The 25,209-nt window shown below is 34.2% G+C and overlaps 1 protein-coding gene across 1 annotated transcript in view; it reads right to left on the bottom strand.

The window, feature by feature from the left end:
- The window catches only part of LOC133206146 (probable ATP-dependent RNA helicase DHX37), a 725,850-nt gene that overhangs the window by 446,204 nt on the left and 254,437 nt on the right, over positions 1-25,209 (bottom strand). The window contains exon 11 of the mRNA XM_061342078.1: positions 8,769-8,856. Within this exon, the coding sequence (XP_061198062.1) occupies positions 8,769-8,856 (88 nt within the window). The remainder of the gene's footprint in view (positions 1-8,768; positions 8,857-25,209) is intronic.

Raw genomic sequence — 25,209 nt, 5'->3', positions numbered from 1 at the left:
AGCAATATAAGTATTCAAATGTTGGAGCGAGGCGAACTCTCAAGACCAAACAGCTTCTAGGTCACTTCGCGTCACAACATAGCATGAATACGGCGGGCCGTTCGTGTAATAAATGCAGTTCTTTTCAGAAAATTCGTCTCAAATGTAAATAAAAGTAATAAACAACAATGTTAAAAAGTTCTCTGGGAAATGGACTTGGTTGGTACCTGATCAAATCTGAGAAGCCCTTAGGGCTTCACAGGATTTGATCACGTGACCAACCAAGTTCATTTCCCAGAGAACTTTTTAACATTGTTGTTTATTTCTTAAGGACATACGCAACGTAGTTTGAACTTTATTGTCTTTTCCCTGGAATTGAAGAGTTCCAAATACTTGAAGGAACTGTGTGCTACATTTTTAATGTCTATATATGCTATTGTACACTTCTTCTAAGACAAGTTTGGATAAACAAAACATCTAGAATATATGTTTAGTAATTTTTATATATTTTTCTTCGAATTATACAAGAATTTTCATCTATTGATATCTTTTCAAAACCACTGGTAATGCATGCTGATTTTTTGTCTATGAACATCTGATGGCACTATAATCTTAAATTAAGAATATCTTGAAAAATTATCAGTAGGTAAGGTACGTTGCGTATGTCCTTAAATAAGTATCTCATCTCCCAAGCCCAAAGGCCCAAAGTAAGCTTTTCTGTTCATAATTCTTCAGCTTTGTTTGCTTTCTTGGCGTATATAAGCGTTATCGTCGTTGTCGTTCTAAAGTAACTTGTAAAATTTTCTCATTTTTATCTTATCAAGAACCACTGGGCCATAACAACAAAATTAACATAGAATATTTTTGGTAAAGTTTTGTTCAAATGAAGGGTCACATCCTCTTTTAACGGATACATGTAGTGAAAATTAGATGGGATCCAGACGCGGATCAAGGAATTTTTTTTCCACGGGGGGGGGGGGGGGGGGGGGGGGGGGGGGGGGGGGAGGGGGGGGAGGGGAAGACAATAATAAAATATTTCAACCCAGAAATTTCTTGACGAGCCAAAAAACAAAAGAAATTCTTTTCACAAACGTGAAAAACCTATTTCGTGTGTGTGTTTGTGTGCGTGTGTGTGTGTGTGGGGGGGGGGGGGGGTTCGTTGACTTTTAAAGCTTCATACCTAAGACTTTTCATACCATTTTAACACAGATCCGCGTTATCGAGGAAGGGTCTGCGTTTTCTAAGGGGGGGGGATGGTTTCTTTTACTTGCTTTAGTATATACATTTAACTGCCCCCAACCCCCTATAGATCCGCGCATGGGGTCATTTGAAAATAGTATTCTCAAGAACCCCTGGACTAGAATGAGAAAATTTCCAACATAGCATACATTCATTTTATTTTTCAAATCTTGATTCCAGGGAGAAGGTTTGGGCCGGAAAGAGTGTTCATAATTTAACATAGGAATTTATATATCCCCCCAAACGAAGTATGTTGGTTTGGGGTGGGGGTGTTTTGAGTCTTGGAATCACACTGTCCGTCTGCCTAGCTGTCCATCTGTACGTGATAGTTTGCCCAGGATATAACTTTGTTATGAAGAAACTGGAAGGTCATACTTGGTACAAAGATTACTAATGATCCGAGGGTGTGTTATGGTTTTGATCCAACATCATTCCGGCAAGTTCAAGGTCACTTAAAAAAAATAGCAAAGTTTTGTCTGACTCATTTATCTGTAATAGAGAGTCACCTGAAGCTCAATGGATACAGGAATTGCTTATGACAAAAAGGGTTTGCCACGACCTTCATTCAAGGTCATTCCTGTAAGTTCAAGGTCACTGACAGAAAAGTATAAGATTACTGTATGTGCTATAATTTTGGAAGCTCATACTAGGAACAAAGATTGCTTATGATCCACCAGTTTGAGATAACATAGTACTAGATTGGCAGAAGAAGTGGCAAAACTCGTGCCTGGATTATAAATTTATAAGGGGTGGGAGGAACACAGGAAACTTTTTCTCAGATGGATTTGTCCTGACCTTGAATAGAGGTTTTTCCCACAAGTTCAAGGTCACTGGCAGATAAATATTAATTTTTTTTCCATGCTATAACTTTGTAATATAAAATCACTGGAAGCTATTACTTGATACAGAGATTGCTTATGATCCAAGGATGTGTTTTGACCTTGATCCAAGGTCTTTCTGGTAAGTTCAAGGTCACTGACAGAAAAGTGCAATATTCTTTTTCAGGAATATCTTGGTCATTGAGTATCACTGGAAGCTCATAATTAGTTCAAAGGTTGTTTTTGACCTTAAAATAGGTCATTTAGGCAAGTTCAAGGTCACTGATATAATAAGTGTAAAATTCAAAAAGGTCTAGTCGCCCACGTGGCGCAGTGGTAAGAGTGTCTCCTCTAGAGTCGTGGATTAAGGAGTTGATCCTTATGTCGCAGGTTCGAATCCCACTATGGGACACAGAGACCGATCCTTCAGATGAGACCGTATAAACTGAAGTCCCGTCTGGCAGTAGGTGCTGGCACGAAGAAGATCCTTCACTGTTCAATGGCCATGAGTGCCGAGTATAGGTCAAAATTTGCAGATCTCCATCGGCAAATATGGTGGCATCTCCACATGATTGAAAAATTCTCGAGAGGGACGTTAAACAACATACACACAAACAAACAAAAAGGTCTTTAATTTTGTAATAGAAAAAATTGCATGCATTTGCATTTCACTGAAAAGATGATAAATATATCATCCAAAGTGTGTAATGGCCTTGACTTAAATTCGAGGTCACTTAGAATATGATGTTTTGGATGAATAGTCTGAAAGAATACGTGACTGTGAATTTTTTTTGTCGATGACATACAGATGGTGTTTGCTCTTAACCAGCTGCAGAATGTGTCCTGGCTTGACGCACGATTATTTGGACAAGTTCAAGTTCATGCACTGACAGGGGAATTTTACATTCTTTTACTGTCTTTCTACTGTTGAAACATTGGAAGTTGATGCCCCTTACAGGATTGTTTATAACCTTAAAATGTTGCATGACCTTGACTCAAGGTCGCTATGTTCTGTCCGGAGCTCCGACGGAAGACCTATTCGTTGCATTGCAACGAGCTCAGCTCTAGTTTTAAAACTAATTAAGCTTTTACAAACCAGTGATTTTTTTATACCCAGTGGGAAAGGGTCCGGTACCGGTTCAATTGGGAAAATATAGCATCGAAGTAGAACAAAGGAGAATTTTCTGTCATTTAAACAAATAACACGTATTTTGCATTTATTCCGACCTCATTACCTATTAATCCGTGTTTTAAAGAATAAACAACGAGTATTTATTAGTCCCCTACCGGTGAAACCGTCCATCTGTCTGTCTGTCTGTCTGTCTGTCCATCCATCTGTCTAGCTGTCTGTCCCTCTGTCAGTCTGTCCCACTTGGTTTTCCGCACTTTTTTTCTAAACGCTTGTAGATATTGAGCTGATTTTTGGTATGTGAGTGTATCTTGATGAGTTACAGATCAAGTTTGCATTTCGTTCCACTTCATTGATTTTTAACGGAATTACGACCTTTTCAATTTTTCAGGGTTTTCTGCATTTTTTTTCTAAACGCTTGCAGATTTTGAGCTGATTTTTGGTATGTGACTTTACCTTGATGAGTTATAAATCAAGTTTGAATTTCATTCCGCTTCATTGATTTTTGGCGGAATTATGGCATTTTCAATTTTTAACAGGAACCAGATTATACTTGCCGGTAGGGGACTAGTATTGCTATTGCAATACTCTCAGAATGCTTATTGTTTTTCATATCAATGTCCCTTGTTTTTGCATTTTCATGCTTTCAGTTTGTCAAAATGTATGACGCTATGCTGTCTACACCACAGGTCCCACCATATTACGACTAATCTCTACTTTCGATTTAAGCGGAAGTGAAATAATTAGTCAACTTGTACAATGTTTCATATAAAAAGGAATACGATGTCATCGTAGTCTGTTGCTTGGCAGTTGAATTGGGAATTTTTAGTCTCACAATTGGGAAAAATTAACGTTTTTTGGCATTGGGAATGGTACCCTTTATCGGTACAAACAAACAAAGAAACACGGTGGGGCCAGGGGCCCCAGCCCTCCACTTGTTTGAGTATAGTATTTTGCAATTGTAAATTTTCCTTCAGATGTTGCCCCCCCCCCTCCCCCCCCACTTTTTGGCGCTGTAAGGTCGAACACTGGCAAATTCCATGACTTCAGTCTTGGACTGTTATAATAATTAGGTTATTGACTTGTTCAGTTATTGAAGTTTTTTTTTTGTCACATTAATTTGGGAAGTTGCCACCTACTTTTTGGTAGTTTAGATTTGTTTTTGGCTTGTCAGATCATTTTGGGAAGTTGTCCCTCCACATTCAAAGCTGTTGCTTTGAGCCTGTTCCAGCCCTTTGCCATTACCTCATGTGTATTTGTTTTAATGTATTTAACACAAGTGAAAACACAATAAAGCTTATAATTAAAGGAAAATTCCTTAAAATTCCCCATGCTTAATTCATTCAAATTTTTCGCAAATACTTTTACTATGTACATCGTTTAAGTTTTAATGTACGATTGTATATCGAAACAAGCATTCTAAGAGTATTGCATTAGCAATACTAGTCCCCTACCGGCAAGTGTAATCTGGTTCCCGTTAAGAATTGAAAATGCCATAATTCCGCCAAAAATTAATGAAGTGGGACGAAATGCAAACTTGATCTATAACTAATCAAGGTAAAGCCACATACCAAAAATCAGCTCAATATCTACAAGCGTTTAGAAGAAAATTACGGAAAACCCGTAAAAATTGAAAAGGCTGTAATTCCGTCAAAAATCAATAAAGCGGAACGAAATGCAAACTTGATCTGTAACTCATCAAGATACACTCACATACCAAAAATCAGCTCAATATCTGCAAGCGTTTAGGAAAAAAGTGCTGAAAACCAAGTGGGACAGACAGACAGAGGGACAGACAGACGGACAGACAGACAGACGGACAGACTCAGAGGAAACCTATAGTCCCCTCTGGTTTCACCGGTAGGGGACTAATAACACAATCGTGTACACATTTATGTTTTTCTAATGTAATTTGTATCCATATAAATTTTTTTGTAATTATTTGAGTAGATAAAAATAGTTAATATTTAATTTTAATGCTTTGACCTTGAAAATACAGGTGGGTTTGCATAACATATCTGTTTGAAAGATGGTGAAGAGAGAAAACATACATGCCTGCTCATGCTTTCTGTGCTTTACTTCTGTATTTAGGTTTAAGTTTGATATTAATTTGATACGCCACATGTAATTGTAGTCTCTAAACCAAATAAAATTCAATCTGAGCATGCTTAGTACTTAGGGAAGAGGTCTTACGCCGTTTTCTGAAAAGGGATTTAGGCCCGTCTAAATTTTGGCACATCTTACATGTACTTAGTCGGATTAACTTAGGCCCAAATCTACGACTTTTTGAGAAATGAGCCCCAGGAGTGCTAGAAAGAGATATAGACTGGTCACAAATAGTAATCCATTTCTGGGAGTCACCTCGAACTTCCTGGAATGACCTTGAATCAAGATCAATACATACCAACCCTCAAGTCATAAACACAGGTAATCAAAGATTACAAAGCTCACCTTGACAAATGTTATCTATAAGGCAAATTTCTAAGAGTGCAACGATTAACCATTTGAAGCTATATCACAGTATATTTTTCCACAGTTCAATTCACGATACACTAAACTGATATCACGGTTCAGTTCAATCGGTCCAGAATTATCTGAATCATCCATTTTGTTTCCTCGTTTACAATTTCAAAATGGCTTTCATGCAAAACGTGAGGTCGGAAGTCGACGATAACACAGTAATGGCAATTAAACTCATCTCCAGCATCTTACAGACCTCAGATTTAACAGGGTGAAGGACTTTATCTCATTTCTAATGTGATTAAAAGTTATAGATGTTAAGACAAGTGATCTAAATTTTAGATCTAAAAGTATTCTATGGTAATACACGTTATCTCAACATGCGTGTATTTCCAACTTGTGGACTAAAACACGATAACACAAGAAATATGACAACTGATTTTTCTACGTATATAAAAGGAATAAAAGTATGAATGTTTTCCTTTTTCATTCCAATTTAAAAGGAAGATTATATGGAAAGGTTCCCTTCTATAAATAAGTTATATCTGAACTTCAATGGTTTAGAATATTGTTACAACTCAAAGATCTATGTACCTATTAATAAAGTTAACAAATTGATATTTTAATTATCAAAAAATATAAATATTTGATATAACCTCTCGAGTTTTAAAACATATGACAAACTTGAAAGACTTCTTTACGTTCTCATGAATCGTCATACGTTTCGTATCGTGAACTGAATGCCGTGATACGTATCGTATCATGAGGTTGCTGTATCATTGCACCCCTATAAATTTCACATCATATTTTTTTTCTATTTAGTGTACATCCCAAGATCAATATCCATGCAAGTTTGGTTTAAGTAATACTAATAGTTACTTGGAAATAGACCTGCTCAAAAAACTTTTAACCTGTTTACTTATCAAGAAAATTTTGGACATTTCCAACTTCCAAAGCAAGTCTGGAAGTTTTCATCCTTAGATGCACCATCTATGCAAGTTTAATCATAACAGGCCATAACATTATATAGCTACTCCAAAAATTACCCTGGTCACTCATCTGGAAAATGTAGCTCAGATTCAGAATCCAAAGCAAGTCTGAAAGTGTCCATCCCTAAATACATCATCCATGCTAATTTGGTTACAATATGGCTAAAATTCACTCATGTGAAAATCTAAGTCAGATCCAGCATCCGAAGCAGGTTGGTTAGTGTACATCCCTAGACGCATCATCCGTAAAAGTTTGCTCCAGGTTGGGCTTATAGTTACTTGGGAATGGACCTCCTCCAACAAGAGACCCATGGGCAACATCGCTCACCTGAGCACATTGGCTAGGCAAAAGCACAAATCAGTTCAGGATTGAAAAGATTACCGGGGGGGGGGGGGGGGGGGGGGGGGGATTGAATTTTAAACTACCTGATGATGCTTCCAAGTCAATATAACAAATGGCTTTGTTGTACTTGAGAACATTTTAAAAAAAAATTACCCATATATTCCATAAAAATTATGTCACAAACTGGATGTTGCTGTGTATTCCTTTGTAAAACTTTGATCCCTCATTGTGGCCCCATCCTACCCCAAGGGTCATCATTTGAACAAAATTAAATTTACACTACCTGAAGATGCTTCCATATCAAAATGACTAAACATGATTTTCAGTTCTTGCGAAGAAGATATTTTCCTATATATGTTCCTTTTATGTAAAATATTCGATCCCCCATTGTGGCCCAACCCTATCCCCAGGGGTCATAATTTAAAAAACTTGAATCTACACTACCTGAGGATACTTCCAATATCAAAATGACTAATCATGGCTTTGCAGTTCTTTAGAAAAAGATATTTTCCTTTATATTTCTATTTAAGACTTTGATCCTCCATTGTTGCCCTGCCCTACCCCCAGGGGTCATGATTTGAATAAAATAGAATTTACACTACCTGAGGATGCTTCCACATAAATATGATCAATCAGGGCTTTGCTGTTCCTGAGAAGAAGATTTTTAAAATTTTTCCTATATATTTCTATGTAAAACTATGATCCTCCATTGTGGCCCCACCCTACTCCCGGGGTCATGATTTGAACAAAATTGAATCTACACTACCTGAGGATGCTTCCATATAAATATGACTCATCATGGCTTTGCTGTTCTTGAGAAGAAGATATTTAAAGATTTTTCCTACATATTTCTATGTTAAACTTTGATCCTCCATTGTGGCCTCCTTACCCTCAGGGGTCATGATTTGAACAAACTTGAATCTACACTACCTAAGGATGCTTCCACATGAGTTTCATCTTTCCTGGCCCTGTGGTTCTTGAGAAGAAGATTTTTAAAAGATGTTATTAATTTTTCACTAATTCTTTATTATCTTCCCTTGTAAGAGGGTGTGGCCCTTTGTTTGAACTAACTTGAATCCCCTTCACCCAAGGATACTTTGTGGCAAGTTTGGTTGAAATCGGCCCTGTGGTTCTTGAGAAGAAGTCGAAAATGTTAAAAGTTTACAGACAGACAGACAGACGAACAGACAGACAGATGGAGGCCGGACAAAAAGTGATCAGAAAAGCTCACTTGAGCCTTCGGCTCAGGTGAGCTAAAAACTTTAACCTGGTCACTCATCTGGAAAATCTAGGTCAGATTCAGAAGTAAGTGTAGTAGTGGCCATCCCTACATGCATCATCCATGCAAGTTTGGTCCAGGTAGGGCTTCTAGTTACTTGGGAATGGACTTGCTCCTTAAACTTTAACCGGGATGCCAACGCTAACGCCGATGGTATAGCATATGCTCATCTCAACTTCGTCGAGGTGAGCCAAAAATCATTTTGATACATCTAAGTATGTGCAAATAATATTCTCCATTACAAGAACAGGAATTAAAAATTTTCTATAGGTGACCTTGAACTAGCTGAAACAACCTATGGCCAAGGTCATGACACACCTTCAGCCCATAAGTAATATTTGTTTGAGATATGAACTTAAAATGATTCTCTATAAGAAAGTTTATATATAAACAGTTACTGAAAAGAGGGATAAACAGATAGACAGACAAGGTGATTCCTATACATAATTACCCCCTTAAAACTTTCCTTGCAGAGGCATAATAATGTGTAATGTAAATGTAATTGTTTTTTATTTGTACAAACATTAAATACCTGTCTAGATTTATTGCTGGAATTATGTCCTCTTTCTTCTTGTCAGCTTTTTTCCAGTTCTGTTTCTTACTCTTCTTAATATTAGCATCTAAATTAAATTCAAACAATGTAAATGTATATTCAGAAGTATTTTCAACAACAAAAACTTTCAATATTCCATGTTCACTACAGGCAATGCAGATCCCATATCAGACTGCACCCCCTCCATGGTTTTAATTTGTTAATGCTTTCCATGTTACACTGTGGCTTGGCCAGCTACCGTTATTCTTCAGCTTTACAGATGTTGCTACTTGTTGATCGATAATAACTTCAAATGGGGAGGGGGGAATTAATCCCTTGAAGATTATGACCAACATTTATATCACAAATACCACATAAAGATTTTTAACTAAAAATTTTTAAGTATTATCAAATTGTATAATAATGATTCATTATTTTTTTTTTATTAATAGTCACTCAAAATTATGCCAATTTTCAAATTAAAATTAAGTGCCCCGCCACAGCATGATAGACCCATCAAATATTGTTCAATTGTCATAAACAGTTTAGAGTGCAAGAAAATCATGTCAACCTTGATACAAGGATTTCAAGGATTTTTCCATTCCTTATAATATTTGTTTATACATCTCCTGTGGGGTAGGCATTAATTATAACAAATATTACATTATAGATCCTCAACTGGTTGTGTTAGAGCTTGACAAATGCCCATCTGCAACCCCCCCCCCCCCCCCCCCAGCTTTCAGATTTGTGAGACATGATGCTCTGAATTAGTTGATATTAGTTGATATTTTCAAAAAATTAAATAAAAATATCATATTTAACAATATCACTTTAGACTTAACAACTTAATCTATATCAAATTGATATTAAAAATAAAAGGCTGGCCATCAAATGACAATGCTATAAACTGACAAGCAGTTTTTCTGTCTAATTCCCAAAGGATACAGATAAGAGCTGCTTGATCAGAGATCCTCTAAAAGAAATGATTGAGACAGCTTGCCTTCCTACACTGAACTCATTAATTAATTAATCTTTAACTGGATGCATGTCCACTTGATACTCCCAACGGATGAATGGATCTATACATACTATCTGCTTTGTAGTGCAATAAAAATGCATATTTATGTCATACTGAAATTAAATTTGAAAACAAAGATTTTTTTTATTTGTTACAAAGATTTATAGAAAGAAAAAAAAACTTGATGCAGCATTTTTAATAAGATTCCTGCATTACTCATAGATTTGTAGGGACTATCTACCAAAATTTATTTTTTTTTTTTTTTAAATACTTTATACTTTTTTTAGATTTAATATCAGACTGGTTTTAAGCTGCAATTCATTACAATATCAACCCCCCCCCCCCCCCCCCCCGAGTTTAATTAGTTTTAATTATACTATACAATATCAAATTAGTTTATTATACAATATCAAATTAATTTATTATACAATATCAAATAAGTTTTAATTACTTTTCACCAAATTCATTTTAAAAGTTAGGCTAGCCAACTATTTAATCCAACATGGCTGATTCTTTTTGCCCAGTTCCCAAGAGATATAGATAACACCTGCTTGATCAGAGATGCTCTACCAGTTAGCTCCTCACACTAAACTCATTAATTTCTCTCTAATTTGACATGTAATTTTCTGTTATCAAATTCTCCTTGACCAGTGCTTGATAATTACACCCATGGGAGAGGTTGAATTTCTCTTGTAACATTATATTTGTTATAGTTTGCTGTAAAGTATATAATGAAAAAAATAAGTATTTTCTTGATTTAACATTTTTTTTAATAAGGATACTGCAACACTCTTGCATTTTTTGGGATTGTGTAATCTAATAGCAAAACGACAGTTTTTTTTTAAATTTCACTTAAATTTAAGGTCAGAGTGACCTTGAAATAGGTCGCGACACACCTTCTACCTAAGATGCATAAATTGGCCAAGTTTGATGATTCTAAGTAGAGATTGTTCTATCTAACGTATCCGTATACATATCCGTATCCGTATACGTATCGAAGTATGAGAGGCATCTCGATCCCGATGATTTAACCGTTGGGTAACATTTCCATCGTTTCTTGTTTGATTTTAACCTCATTCATTGGAAAATAAGATATATAGTAATATTTCTAATGAAACGTATCAAGTTGCTGTTCACACCTATCATTTTATGGAAGGATTTTAAAAAAATAAAATTAGTAAAAAAAAAAATACGTATATTTTTATTAAATTGTTTAAAAATAAAAAAAAGGTTCAAAAAGGGATTTCTCTCTCTCTCTCTCTCTCTCTCTCACAATATCAGGATATATTATTGTTTCATTCTAGAAGTAACCTTTACCAGTACAAGACATCATCCCCATAATGCATACAGTCAACGCTCGTTATCTTATGCAACTTGATTGGACCAATTAAAACTTCGATATATCCAAGGGTTTGAGTTAACAAAGTTTAACTGTACGGGGTGTCAGAGATCAAACATTCTAGATGAGAATAAGTTTGTCTACATCAAGCAGACACTTAAAATTGATTAACAAAGTGGAGAAGGGGGAAGCTGGGCCGAGGCAGGGAGAAACTAAAATATGACAAGTCACCTTATCAAAACTTTGACAATAAAAAGGTGACCATACTGCATACTCTATGTGCTATGTGTGTGTGTGGGGTGGGGGGGGGGGGGTCACTGAAAATTTCCATCCTCATTTTCTTTTTTATCATTATCAACATTCTGTATATCATTTGATTATATTTGATGGACATAGTTCTCCAGAAAAGCTTAGGAAAACTGGCAATTCTGGGGTGGTTTGAAGACTCTAAATTACCTAAATTGTTAGGTGATAGCCGTATCCGAAATTCCAGAGAGCTTGAGAAAGGACTACGATTTCCGAAAGTGATGCAGTTACACGCAGTTTTTGTCGGGGATGAATTAACAATTGTCGATAAAAGGAGATAAACGGAGAAATTTTTTTATGTCTTATACATTACTTTATATACATGTTGACCAAAGTTTACTTAAATGATTTATTGAAATTAGGATGACTGTAATTCTTTGTGTACAAGCGGGATCAATACTCTGAAAAAATGATATTTTTTTCAATTTAATGTTTTGTATAAATTTTATCCTTTATTCTGTGTGTTTTTTTTTTATTTCTCTGCTACGTTGAAGCAGCCTCTTCTATTCAATTCTATGAACTGCGTGTTGAATTGACTCACACTTGTCCCAATCTGGGCCCAAATGCATAAATAAATAAATAAATAAAAATATAAATGAATAAAAATCAGCAGGATGGACAAGGTAGCATAGAAGAAATAGATAAATCTATTGTTTTGGCATTATTTAGTCTAATGTTCTTTTCTTTCTTATAAAAAGAGGGTTAAGATAATGAATACCCTATTTTAGTTCTATATCAAACCATGAATTATAATACACATGTACGACAACAAGAGAACTAAAAAGAAAAATCAAATTTAACAATTGAATTTTCATTTCATTACCTATTTTTGTCGCCATGAAGTCTTTTCAAGTTATTACTGTTGAAAGGACAAAATATAAAACAAAATCAAGAATAGACCCGAAAGTAGCAATTTCAACTGGGGAAGGGAAGGGGAGACATACAGGTATTTGTCAAATAGTTCATTGAAAAAAAAAAGAATGAAGAAAGTCAACAGACGATATGGAAGTTTGTGTGTGCATGTTCGGGGGGGGGGGGGGGGGGGGGGGGGGGGGGGGGGGGGGGGAGGCTGGTATTTTTAACCATATGCTGCTAAGGGTCTGGAAGCAGATTCTCTTTAGAAAATTGCTAAACGGTTTTATTGATTGTGTGGATATCAACGTCTTTTGCATTCAGTGTGTGAGTGAGTGGGTTAACTTTTATGTCATCTAATGTAAATTACAGAATCAATCAATAAAATGTCCTGATGTTAAGAGGGAGAGAGGGGGATCCCGATAAATGTTTTTAAACAAAATTGCAAATAAAGTTTTAAACAATATAATGAAAACAAATACAAATTTATTGAATTTCATTATCCATTTTTTTTTTAATTTTCCAGCGAAATAACCAACTTTTACAGCAGCTTAATACATTTTTTTATTAGAAAAAATACCATATGCTATTCTTAAATAAATGGGGCTGCTTTAAAACCAAACAAATTACGATGGAAATTATAGGAAATAGTTTAGACATCGGGATCGAGATGCCTCTCTGAGCTCGATACGTATACGGATACGGATACTTATACGGATACGTCAGATAGAACAATCTCTAGTACAAGAGTTTTCTAGATATGAGCCGGACAGGATTTTTCCATATTTGGCCATAGCATCTTAATTAAAGGTCAGAGCGACCTACTTTTAGTGCGTGACACACCTTCTACCCAAGAAGTATCAGCTGACAAAGTTTGATATTTTTTATCCTAGGCCTAATAGTATCAAAGTTATGAGCCGGACACGAGAAAAGCTAACAGACGGACGGACATGAATGCCATAATATAATATGTCCCGTCTAAAGACGGGCGTATAAAAAAGAGCATGCATTAACTATATTTTTAATGAGAAGTGATTTTAACAATTTTATATTGAGAGAAATACTTTAACAAACTCCTAAGGAGTGAACTGTAAGCAATATTCAATTTTAGCAATCTCAGAACCCTTGCTAATAATGCCAAAGTTGATTCCTTGCTAAAAATTCTGCTTATATGGTATTCCTTTGTAAAATCTTATAATCCACTGTGGCCCCTTTCTACTCCTGAGGCCAGGATTTGAACAAATTTGAATCTATACATTTCTTAAGGATGTTTCCATATAAATATAATTAATAAAAGCTTTGCTGTTATTAGTTAAGGTTTTTCATATAAATTCCTACGTATATACAAAATTAGTACATAGTTTCAAGGTACAAGTCTTGTTGACATTTAAGTTTGACCGCCATTTTTGAATACAAGGTCCGGCTATTAACAGGAAAAGGACATAACTATGGGATTTCACTTAAATCAGAAAAACACAAACAGTAAAGATGTTCTGTATACAAGCAGTTTACTAGATAAGGTGTCAAAATGCTGGCAAATTATTATTTTTATTAAATTAGACAATAAGTAATTCTAAGAAAACAAATATTAATTATACTAGGTGTGACTAATATAAGTAAATATGTTCCCAAAAATTATTTTATGATTTTAAATCAGATCTGAAGTAGACCTCAAACAAAAACATGCTTGTTTGATTATTTTATTCAATTTTATTTCACTCTTATTAATAAAAATGATTTTTCCCAAATTAAAATATGTTGCTATAAATCTTTACCAATTCAAAAGAAGGGGGTGGTAGTTTAAAAAGCAAAATAAATCATTACTGTGATCTACTTTTTGGTTAATAAACTCTGAAGCATTGGGAAGCATAACTGAAAAGGACTGACGATCAAACTTTGAAGGCCCAAGATCCAACAACTGATAAAGTGTGATGATTCTTAGCCAATTAGTACCTAAAATATTTAAATATAACCACAAAAGAGGCCCAAGGGCCTTGAATTGCTCTTCTGATTAACTGCAAAACCTATCACTTCTATTTGAAGCCTCTAAGTATCCTGTATATTTAGATAAAGCCTTGAAATTCCAAATGTAGGTCATCATGACCTACATTTTAGATGAAACAAGAAATGAGAACCCAAGATGATTCTAAGCCAATTAATACCTGAATGTAGGTCATAATGACATACTTATCACTTGTCATTCTCTGAGGACCCAAGATGCATCAACTAACTAAGTTTGATGATTCTAAGCCAATAAATACCTAAAATATTTAATTATAACCATAAAATTTCAAAAGTAGGTCACAGTGACCTACTTTTCAGATAACATACTTTGAGGACCCAAGATGCACCAACTGACAAAGTTTGATGATTCTAAGCCAATTAGTACCTGATATACTGTATACAGTGTTATTTTCACTCCGTATTATTTTTGCCCTTTCACACATGCAAACAATTTTGCCCCGTTTTAAATTCGCCCATTCATAGTTTTGTTTAAGAAATTATACTGTATTCTTTGAATTCACCCCGTTTTAAATTCGCCCAAATGAGAGTAGGGCGAAAGGGACCAAATTAAAACAGGTGCGAAAATTTCCCTGTATACAGTATTTAAATATAGTCATAAAATTTCAAAAATAGGTCACAATGGCCTCCTTTTCAGTCAACTAACTCTGCGGACCCAAGATGCATCAACTGATAAAGTTTGGTGATTCTAAGCCAATTAGTACCAAAAAATATTTAAATAAAGCAATTAAATTTCAAAAGTAGATCCCGGTGACCTACATTTCAGTCAACTTACTTTGAGGACCCAAGATGCATCAACTGACAAAGTTTGATGATTCTAAGCCAATTAGTACCCGAAATGTTTAATTAAAGCCATAAATTTTCAAAAATAGGTCACAGTGACCTACTTTTAGGTAGACTTACTCCGAAGACCCAAGATGCATCAACTGACAAAGTTTGATGATTCTAAGCTAATTAGTACCTAAAATATTTAATTATAGTCATATAAATTGAAAAGTAGGTCACGGTGATCTACTTTTCAGTCGACCTACTCTGAGGACCCAAGATACATCAACTGACAAAGTTTGATGATTCTTAGCCCAAAAGTACAAGAAAATATCAAAAATAGCCATAAAATTTCAAAAGTAGGTTGCGGTGAATTACTTTTCAGTTGACGTTTTTTGAGGACCCAAGATGCATCAACTGACAAAGTTTAATGATCATAGGCCTTAAACTGTCCAAATTATGCCTCTGAAATGCTTTGAAATTGAATGTCTGCAAAGTTCAAAAAGTAGGTCAATGTGACTTACTTTTTAATAATATGTTTCATGGCCCCAAGATGCATCATCTTACAAGATCTTATGATTCTAAACCTCTCAGTATTCAAATTAATGACCTTAATTGTTTTGAAAAAGATTAGCCATAAAATTCAAAAAGTAGGTCAAGGTGACCTACTTTTTAGTTGTTCAAAATATGCCTCAAAATCATTTTGAAAAAGAATGCAAAATTTAATAAAGTGCCCCGCCACAGCATGATATGCCCGTCAAATATTGTTCAATTGTCATAAACAGTTTAGAGTGCAAGAAAATCACGTCAACCTTGATACAAGGATTTCAAGGATTTTTCCATTCCTTATAATATTTGTTTATACATCTCCAGTGGTGTAGGCATTAATTATAACAAATATTCAAATATTACATTATAGATCCTCAATTGGTTGTGTTAGAGCTTGACAAATGCCCATCTGCAGCTGACAAGCAGTTCTTCTGTCTAATTCCCAAAGGATACAGATAAGAGCTGCTTGATCAGAGATCCTCTAACAGAAATGATTGAGACAGCTAGCCTTCCTACACTGAACTCATTAATTAATCTTTAATTGGATGCATGTCCATTCATTACTCCCAACAGATGAATGGATCTATACATACTATCTGCTTTGATTTTTTTTTAAATTTGTTACAAAGATTTATAAAAAGAAACAAAAGACTTGAGTAATCTTGATGCAACATTTTTAATAAGGTTCCTGCATTACTCTTAGATTTGTAGGGACTATCTACCATAATTAAAACATTTTTTTTTAAATACTTGATTTTTTTTAGATTTAATGTCAGACTGGTTTTAAGCTGCAATTCATATGAACAACGGGCATGCTGATTCCAATATCACTCCCTCCTGAGTATAATTAGTTTTAATTATACTATACAATATCAAATTAGTTTATTATACAATATTAAATTAATTTATCATACAATATCAAATAAGTTTTAATTACTTTTCACCAAATTCATTTTAAAAGTTAGGCTAGCCAACTATTTAATCCAACATGGCTGATTCTTTTTGCCCAGTTCCCAAGAGATATAGATAACACCTGCTTGATCAGAGATGCTCTACCAGTTAGCTCCTCACACTAAACTCATTAATTTCTCTAATTTGACATGCAATTTTCTGTTATCAAATTCTCCTTGACCAGTGCTTGATAATTACACCCATGGGAGAGGTGGAATTTCCCTTGTAACATTACATTTGTTATAGATTGCTGTAAAGTATATAATGAAAAAAATAAGTATTTTCTTGATTTAACATTTTTTTAATAAGGATTCTGCAACACTCTTGCATTTTTTGGGATTGTGTAATCTTATAGTAAAAAGACAGTTTTTTTTTTAATTTCACTTAAATTAAAGGTCACAGTGACCTGAAATAGGTCGCGACACACCTTCTACCTAAGATGCATAAATTGGCCAAGTTTGATGATTCTAAGTCCAAGAGTTTTCTAGTTATGAGCCGGACAGGATTTTTCCATACTTGGCCATAGCATCTTAATTAAAGGTCAGAGCGACCTACTTTAAATGTGCGACACACCTTCTACCCAAGAAGTATCAGCTGACAAAGTTTAATAATCCTAGGCCTAATAGTATTAAAGTTACGAGCCGGACACGAAAAAGCTAACAGACGGACGGACGGACAGACAGACAGACGGACGGACATGAACGCCATAACATAATACGTCCCGTCTAAAGACGGGCGTATAAAAAGTAGGTCACCGTGACCTTCTTTGAGTCAACGATATGAGGTTCTTAGATGCATCAACTGACAAGATTTGATGATCCTAGTCCTTATAGTAAGCAAAATATCAACATTTTAATAAAATGTAATTTTTGGTCAACTTTGAAGTGACCTTGAGACCATGCCCTTTGCCCAAGGGTAAATCCCCGTGCAAACTTTAATCTACAACATGCAATGTATCCTCATCCTTTTGTGTAAGTTTGGTGATAATCTGCCCAGTGATTCTTGAGAAGATTTTTTAGCAACTAGTACTTTTGGTTTTATTTACCTAATTATCTCCCCTTGTTTAAGGGTCACAACCCTAGTTTTAGTATAAACATGAGCCCTTTGGCCAAGGGTACCCTGTGATAAATTTGATAATAATTGTCCAAGGGGTTCTTGAGTTATGGCCCATAATCTAAAAAATTTACACACACCGCACAAATGGCCATAGCATTTGTTCTTTGAGCCTTTGGCTCAGAAGAGCTAAAAATTTCAAAAGGTGACTGTGATCTTCTTTTTGAATGATTTACTCTGAGTCCTTAATAAGCATCAACTGAAAAGGTTTGTTGGTTGCACTACAGTATTAAATTTTGCTGTATATTTTTACTAAAAATGCACAAGTTTGAGTAGGTGCCATGGTCTTCATTTAAAACAAAATTATGAGAGGTTTCCTTTTCAGATCTGAAAAAAAATCTTTATAAAAAGTTTAGTACTAAAAAACATATAGCCATCCAGCAAGACATCCAAGCATGTTTAGGTTGAAGTCAAGCAGGTGCTTGAAAATCAACTGCAGGACCTAATCACTACCCCCTGAAATACAGTATATAAAAAAACATAAGTCTCTGTTGAGACTCTAGCTCTACTGGTTTGTACTTATAACACAGGAAGATAAAAGTAGCAGTTGGACTTGAAACTTTACAACATCAATAAACAGAACATTGGTTCTTGATTTTGTCTCTTTTTGTGGTAAGATTGGAATCGGACTAAAAGAGTGGAGAAGACTTTTAAAAGAAATTTACAGAAAATTCAATTTTACTTACCATGGTAACATCATTCATCAAAATCAAAAAACGACTTTTGAAAGTATTTTACAGAAACTTTTATTTTTAATAACCAAGGCAACACCATTCATCGAAATCAAAAAACGATAAACTGAATTATGTATCTTAGTGTAGTTTACTTGGTCTGTTATATTGAAATAAGATCAAAACTGTAGTAAACGTAGCATTTTAAAAAAATTTTTACAGACAGTAAGACGGACAGACAGACAGACGGTTGGATGATGGACACCTTACTATTGCATAAGCTCTTCTGGTCTCTGACCATTAGAGCTAAAAACAAAACAAAGAATTATGTATCTTAGTGTAGTCTACTTGCATGCCAAGTTATATTAAAATCAGACCAAACTGTGGAGAAGTGTTTTGAAAGTATTTCACAAAAATTCCTTTTTTAGTAACCATGGCAATACAAAACATGTTTCACAGATTTATGTATCTTAGTGTTGTCTTCTTGTGTGCTAAGTTATGTTGAAATGAGGCCTAAACTGTAGGAGGAGTACAGCGTTTTGAAAGTATTTCACAGAAATTTCTCTTTTTAGAAGCCATGGCAACAACATTCATGGAAATCAAAAACCAATAAACAGAATTATGAACCTTAGTGTAGTCTACTTGAGTGCCAAGTCATATCAAAACTGTAGGAGGAGTAGCGTTTTGAAAGTATTTCACAGAATTTTCTATTTTTAGTAACCATGGCAACACCTCTCATTGAAATCAAAACAAGTTTCACATATTTACTTAACTTAGTGTAGTCTATTTGTGTGCCAAGTTATATTGAAACTAGAACTGTCCAAAAGGGACAAATACCCCCCTCAGGGTTTTCAGAGAAGGTGCTAAGTCACTAATACTATTATTTGATGGGTCCAGAGATTGAAATTAACTATTTTGACCACTAGCAAATTTTAGCTAGTGGATTTTTTTTTTACTAGCAATATTGAACTTTCACTAGCATTTTTTCCTTCACATAGTACTGTAATTAACATAGGAATTATTTGAATAATTTCATAGAAAACTTATTTACACCTTGTGAGTTAATCAAGGTCATTTTATACAAGATGAAATCTGAACGCATACAGGGGTGTGCAATTAAAAAATTCAAGGACTAGCCCACAGACTAGTGCCAGTAGTGGCAGCAATAAAATTACTAGCGCCAAGTAAAACATTACTAGCTCAAACATAGGGGGGAAAAGTAGCAACTATATAACAATGAAAGAAAAGAAAACAGTAGTTTATCATTGAAAAAAACAGGGTCTTAAGGTCAAGATCTAGTAAATGAAGAGTGCCTACAGATTTCTCAAATTTGAGAAACAAATTCCTTTAAAAATATTTTACAATTGTAGCTAAATAAATTGAGGTGTATTGGGGCATAATTTTTAGATAAACGCAACGAAAAAACATATTTTAAACTGCCCTTTTCAATGAAAAATGAAGAAAATCAGGTAAAAAATGGGAGTTTTCTCCATCTCAGACAAACAAAATGTTACAATTTTGCCTACAGTCTCTCAATAAACGGTTTTTCATATCTTCTTGACCTATTCATTAAAATGATATTAAATTGAATTTAGGTATCGGGGTTCCTTTAGAAATTATTTCAAATTGAATTCCATGAAAATGTGTCATTTTCTACTTAAAATTTCTACAGCTGTAAAATATGGGAAAAAATAAGATTAAATCAATTATGATGTCATAATGGATCTATACTAAGCACCAAAAGACAGACTAAAGTCATTTACTAGATCTTGACCTTAAGGTCATTCTTTTTAAAATTAAAGTTTAATTCTCTCTAGAAAAATTTAATTGTATATAAATCAATAATTATGATTGAAAAAAAAAATGAATTTTTAAAATAAATTATCTTCCTTTTTTCTGGTCATTGCACTATCTCATTTAAATTGAAGCAAAAATCTTAAATCATTAAATACAATGGAAATATTTTTTTTTGAAAATCACATAACACTTTTCCTCTAGTTGATTAAGTGATTGTAAACATCTTCATGTATTTACCAAAAACAAGGAAATGGAGGAAATTCGGATTAGGAAAAAACGATCGTTTTAAGAAGTAAATAAGTCAGGTAGTACTGCAAAATGGATGAGATTATGTAGATTTACGAACTATAAGAGAATGCTCCCTGAATATTTTTCATTGTTTGGGAATTTATTAATAGCAAAAAAGTGAATAAAAGTACCTGAGTGTTGTTCATGTATTACATGGGTAATTTCAATTTCTACTAGCTTGAGGGGCTACCTCTGTGCATAAAATCACTAGCCCTACTCCCCAAAATGGTAGCCCCGAGCATGAGGCAATGCTAATTTCACATCCCTGGAATAAACTGAATAATAATAATAATAAAAATTTATTTAAAGAAGGTAACCTGGTTAGTACATGCACTATTCTTCCCCAGGGCCTTCTATATATCAATTACAAAGACATACAAGTACACATGTTAATATACAATTCAACATATAACAGTTCTTAAGGAATTACAATCACAAAATTATGAATAGGGTGTCCATGTCTGGTAACTTGTATATACAACTAACAATCACATTGTAGATAGGATATCAAAATCTTACTGTGCTCAAATAGTTGTACGACAGCTGATAATGTAATTTTCTACATTACATTTAAATGCTCTTAGAGATTGAGAGAGTCTTATGTGTTGGGAAAGTTTATTCCATAGGTGTACACCTGAGTACTGAAAAGAGGTCCTGAATAAGTTTGTACGGAATTTTGGTAAGCTAAGGTCATAAGTAGTTTCAGATCACAGGTTATAAGAAGCTTAGGAGTGAAATTCAAATAAATTACAAAGATATTCGGGAGTCATTCCGCTGACAAAGAGTTATATATGATAAGGGGGCCCCTGGGCCCCTAAGATTTATGAATTTACAAAATACCTTAACCGATGATATTTTGAATTCTATATATAAAACACACTTTATACTATATGAATATAAAAAGATAATTTCGATTTTTCGTTGTACTATAATTTTGCACGGTCTTTTAAAATCAATACTAAGGGTTATTTACTATAAAAGGCACACATTCCTGACCTACTATTGAGCATTTCTATATGAGTGCAAGTGAGAACATAAACGATTTTAAACATAAAGGTGCAAACATAAATTCTTTAAATTATTTGAAAATTTCATGCATGTTCTTAACTGCGCTCATGGTCAAATTTCGAAAAATGTTTTTTTTGATAACTCAATTTTCGCATCGGGATCGGAATACGCGGTAGTTGTTGCTTAGAAGATGTAAACAGACGATAATTTGCTGGCTGATTAACATGCCTTACAAGGTAATAAATTCCATAAAAAAAGAAAATAGATAAATTTATTATAAGATTTGCCTTTGAATGTGTTAATATTTAGTTTGAAACATGGTTTAAAGCCATTTAAAACCGTAAATACTCTAACAGCATTAAGATGGCATATTTATGTCGGGTGTATTTTTTATGTACACTAGTATACGTTTTTTTAAGAAACAGAAAATATCAGTTTTATGTGTATTCTTTTATTCTGATTTTAAAGTAAACATAGCAACAGACACACGAAATTAAAAAGTCCAAGTGGATATGAATTCACGATGTGCAACCCATTGTTATGGGTTTCCAATAGTTTAATAATAAATGCGACCTACATCAATGTATGCAATTATCATTATTTATTTTTATTACCTTTGGCAGGGCATAAAATTGTCATCATTTGCATTTTCTATAGCTTTATATACCGCGTTTAACTAATGAAAACGAATGCCATATGTATTTCCAACAGTTTGATTCGTCGACTTGTTTCTTCAATAAGTATGGTGGACCACTACAGTGTAACCCCATATAAAATATTACAACTGTGAAAAAATAAATTATGAAATAATTGGATATGTAATGTATTTTCTTACACATATTTGTCCAGTTTTTACAGCAATAATTCACACACACAGTAACAGTTAATACATTTATGACTTATGAAATTAGAATAATTTTGTAAGCATATTTAGAAGAATGTGTCCCATATTTAGAAAATTAAATATCTTTTTTTTCTGGAAATTATAAAATGATAATAAATTAAGTTTAATCTAAATATCAAATAGTAACAGAGTTGCTTGTTTTCAAAGAAAAACCACCCAAGATTAAAATATTACACATAGAATTGGAATGGGAAAAGGGGCTTTTTTTTAATTACCAGCTAGTACATGTATTGACTTGAAAATATCGAATGTTGATTAAGTAATGGAAAGGTAAAAAAAAAATAATATAAAAAGCAAGTTTTGATTAAAGTTAACAAGCAAAATTCAAAAGAAAAAAAAGAAAAGAAAAAAGAAATTTGAATATACTAACATATGAGAGTTTGGGTACTAGTGTATTTTATTGATTTTCAATCTAAAGTTGAAAATGATTACATGACAAATTAATGTAATCATTTTCAACTTTAGATTGAAAATTAATAAAAGGCACTAGTATACGACAGGCATTTGAAAAGTTAGGAAAATGTTTTATACTGTAACAGAAAGTGAGTGGGGTGTCAACTTTTTCTTAAAAAAAAAATACATAAACACAGAATTTAAATTTTCTTGAGAAAAGAGTGGTGGGGGGCTTTCAAAAAACATTTTCATTCTAAATTTGTAGCAAGATTTTTAGGTTTGGGAAAAAAGTTAAAGGGGAGTGTTGATACTACGTGCCTGATTGAATAGTGATAATGTATGTAGTATGCCTTCAAAGAATAGATCAGTGGACAGTTTTAACTTTAATAACAGTGTGGATATACCTCATCTGAACACACATTATAAGTGATTTGCTTGTCACAGTGTAAAACCCTGAAAGATTTAATTAGGGCACCTCACCAATATTTGTTTTATTCCTCTGAATATCTGTCCAGCTTGATTTTATTTTTCTGTCTCTCTCCACATGTTTATACACAACTATTCAATACAAGGGTATCACAGACATTGATAACTTAAAATGTTTCAGAATTAAAAAAAAAAAAAATCTATTACGATTAATAATGATAGCAACAATTAAAGTTTGATATTTATTTCATATTTTAGCGATCATTTCTTCATTGGACCATGGTAAAATCAATCATCTGCTGTTTTTGTGAGAAGCAATGCCAGATTAGGAGTAGTAGACACTGTTTTACTGGTGTTTTGAACATATACCTTACAAAAGAATTGCAGCGTGTCATTACTGATACAGATCATCTGTGCTCGCGATGTACTGCAAAGATTTACAAAGAAACAAGATCAACTCTTTCTATGAGAAGTCGAACCATGCAAATTACCATGCTAGAGGATAATGAGGATGATAATTCTCAAACATTTGCTTCCCCAAAATCTATCAAACTGCATATCAAATCAGCACCAAAGACTCATCGCTACTGCATTGTCTGCAAAAGAGAAGCAAATCATCGCCATCAATTGATACAAGTCACCTCAGAAGCCAGGACCCAAGTATTTGTTGAAAAGGGAATTTTCATTTCACAAAAAAATCGCTGTTACAGAAAGCACATGAATGATAAATACTTCACATCAGCAGCATTGCAAGAATTGCAGTCATCAAAGGATTTTGAATTCTTCTCTCGCACAGATATACTGGATCTTTTAAATAATCTTAGGCAAAGAATGAAATCAACATCTTCCCATTTGAACTTATGTTCCATCTCTGATGACAGATGATAACTATAAGGATTTAACTGGGTTGACAAAAGAAAACTTCAATGATATGGTTCAGTATTTGTCGACCATGAGAAATACTGGAATCAGATCAGTCAGGACATGCCTTAGTGTATTTCTTACGAAAATGAGGGTTGGACTGGCGAATAAAATTCTGGCCACAATATTTGGATTAAAGACATCTCATGTTCAAAGAATTATACATGCAGTGAGGAACACGCTGATGGAAACATTTGTTCCACACACAGTGGGTTTTCAACATATCAACCATGATGACATGGTCGTCAGCCATATCACTCCAATAGCTCAGAAGTTGTTTGCAACCCAGCCAGGACAAGCTGTCGTAGTGCTTGACGGAACGTACGTTTTTATTCAGAAGAGTCAAGACTATCGATTTCAAAGAATGTCCCTCAGTATGCACAAGCATAGACCTCTGGTCAAACCAATGGTCATCGTTGGAACAGATGGATATATATATTGTCTGTGCTAGGACCGTACTTTGCAGATGGCCATAACAACGATGCAGCCATCACACAGCATGCTATCACAAACAACGTAGAAAACATGTCATCATGGTTTCAGAGAGACGATGTATTCCTTGTTGACAGAGGGTTTAGGGACGCTGTGAAGTTTTTAGAGGACCATGGTTACATGGTAAAAATGCCAATCTGTCTTCCTAAAGGGACGAAACAACTTTCAACCAAAGATGCCAATCTTACACGCCTTGTAACAAAATGCCGATGGGTTGTGGAGAGCACAAATGCTAGAATCAAGCACTTTTGTTTCTTTGATAAGGTTGTGCCAAACAGCATGATTCCAAGCATTGGGAACCTTATAAAGATTATTTGGGGGTTGCTCAACAAATACATGGGGGCATTGATTCACCAGCCAGAGGATGATGTAGTAGCAAAGAGGATGCTAGAATGTTCACTCATGGCAAATCCATTGAAACTGTTTGTTGAGGAAAACAATTTAGCTAGACGAAGATCTGCGTATAGAAAACTCGATGGAGATGATGCAGAATCATTACAGGACTTTCCAAGACTGTCTCTGGATAGTTTAAGAGCTATTACACTCAGAGTCTATCAAATCAAACAAGCTCCAAACTATACATGGCAGGATATATCGGAAGAGGGAAATTATGAATTGCTAGTCTG

The sequence above is a fragment of the Saccostrea echinata genome, unplaced genomic scaffold, assembly GCF_033153115.1.
Source record: "Saccostrea echinata isolate AGI-Se365-2 ecotype Australia unplaced genomic scaffold, CSIRO_AGI_Sech_v1 ptg000054l, whole genome shotgun sequence".
Taxonomy (NCBI): domain Eukaryota; kingdom Metazoa; phylum Mollusca; class Bivalvia; order Ostreida; family Ostreidae; genus Saccostrea; species Saccostrea echinata.
This window is presented reverse-complemented; position numbering and strand designations above follow the sequence as displayed.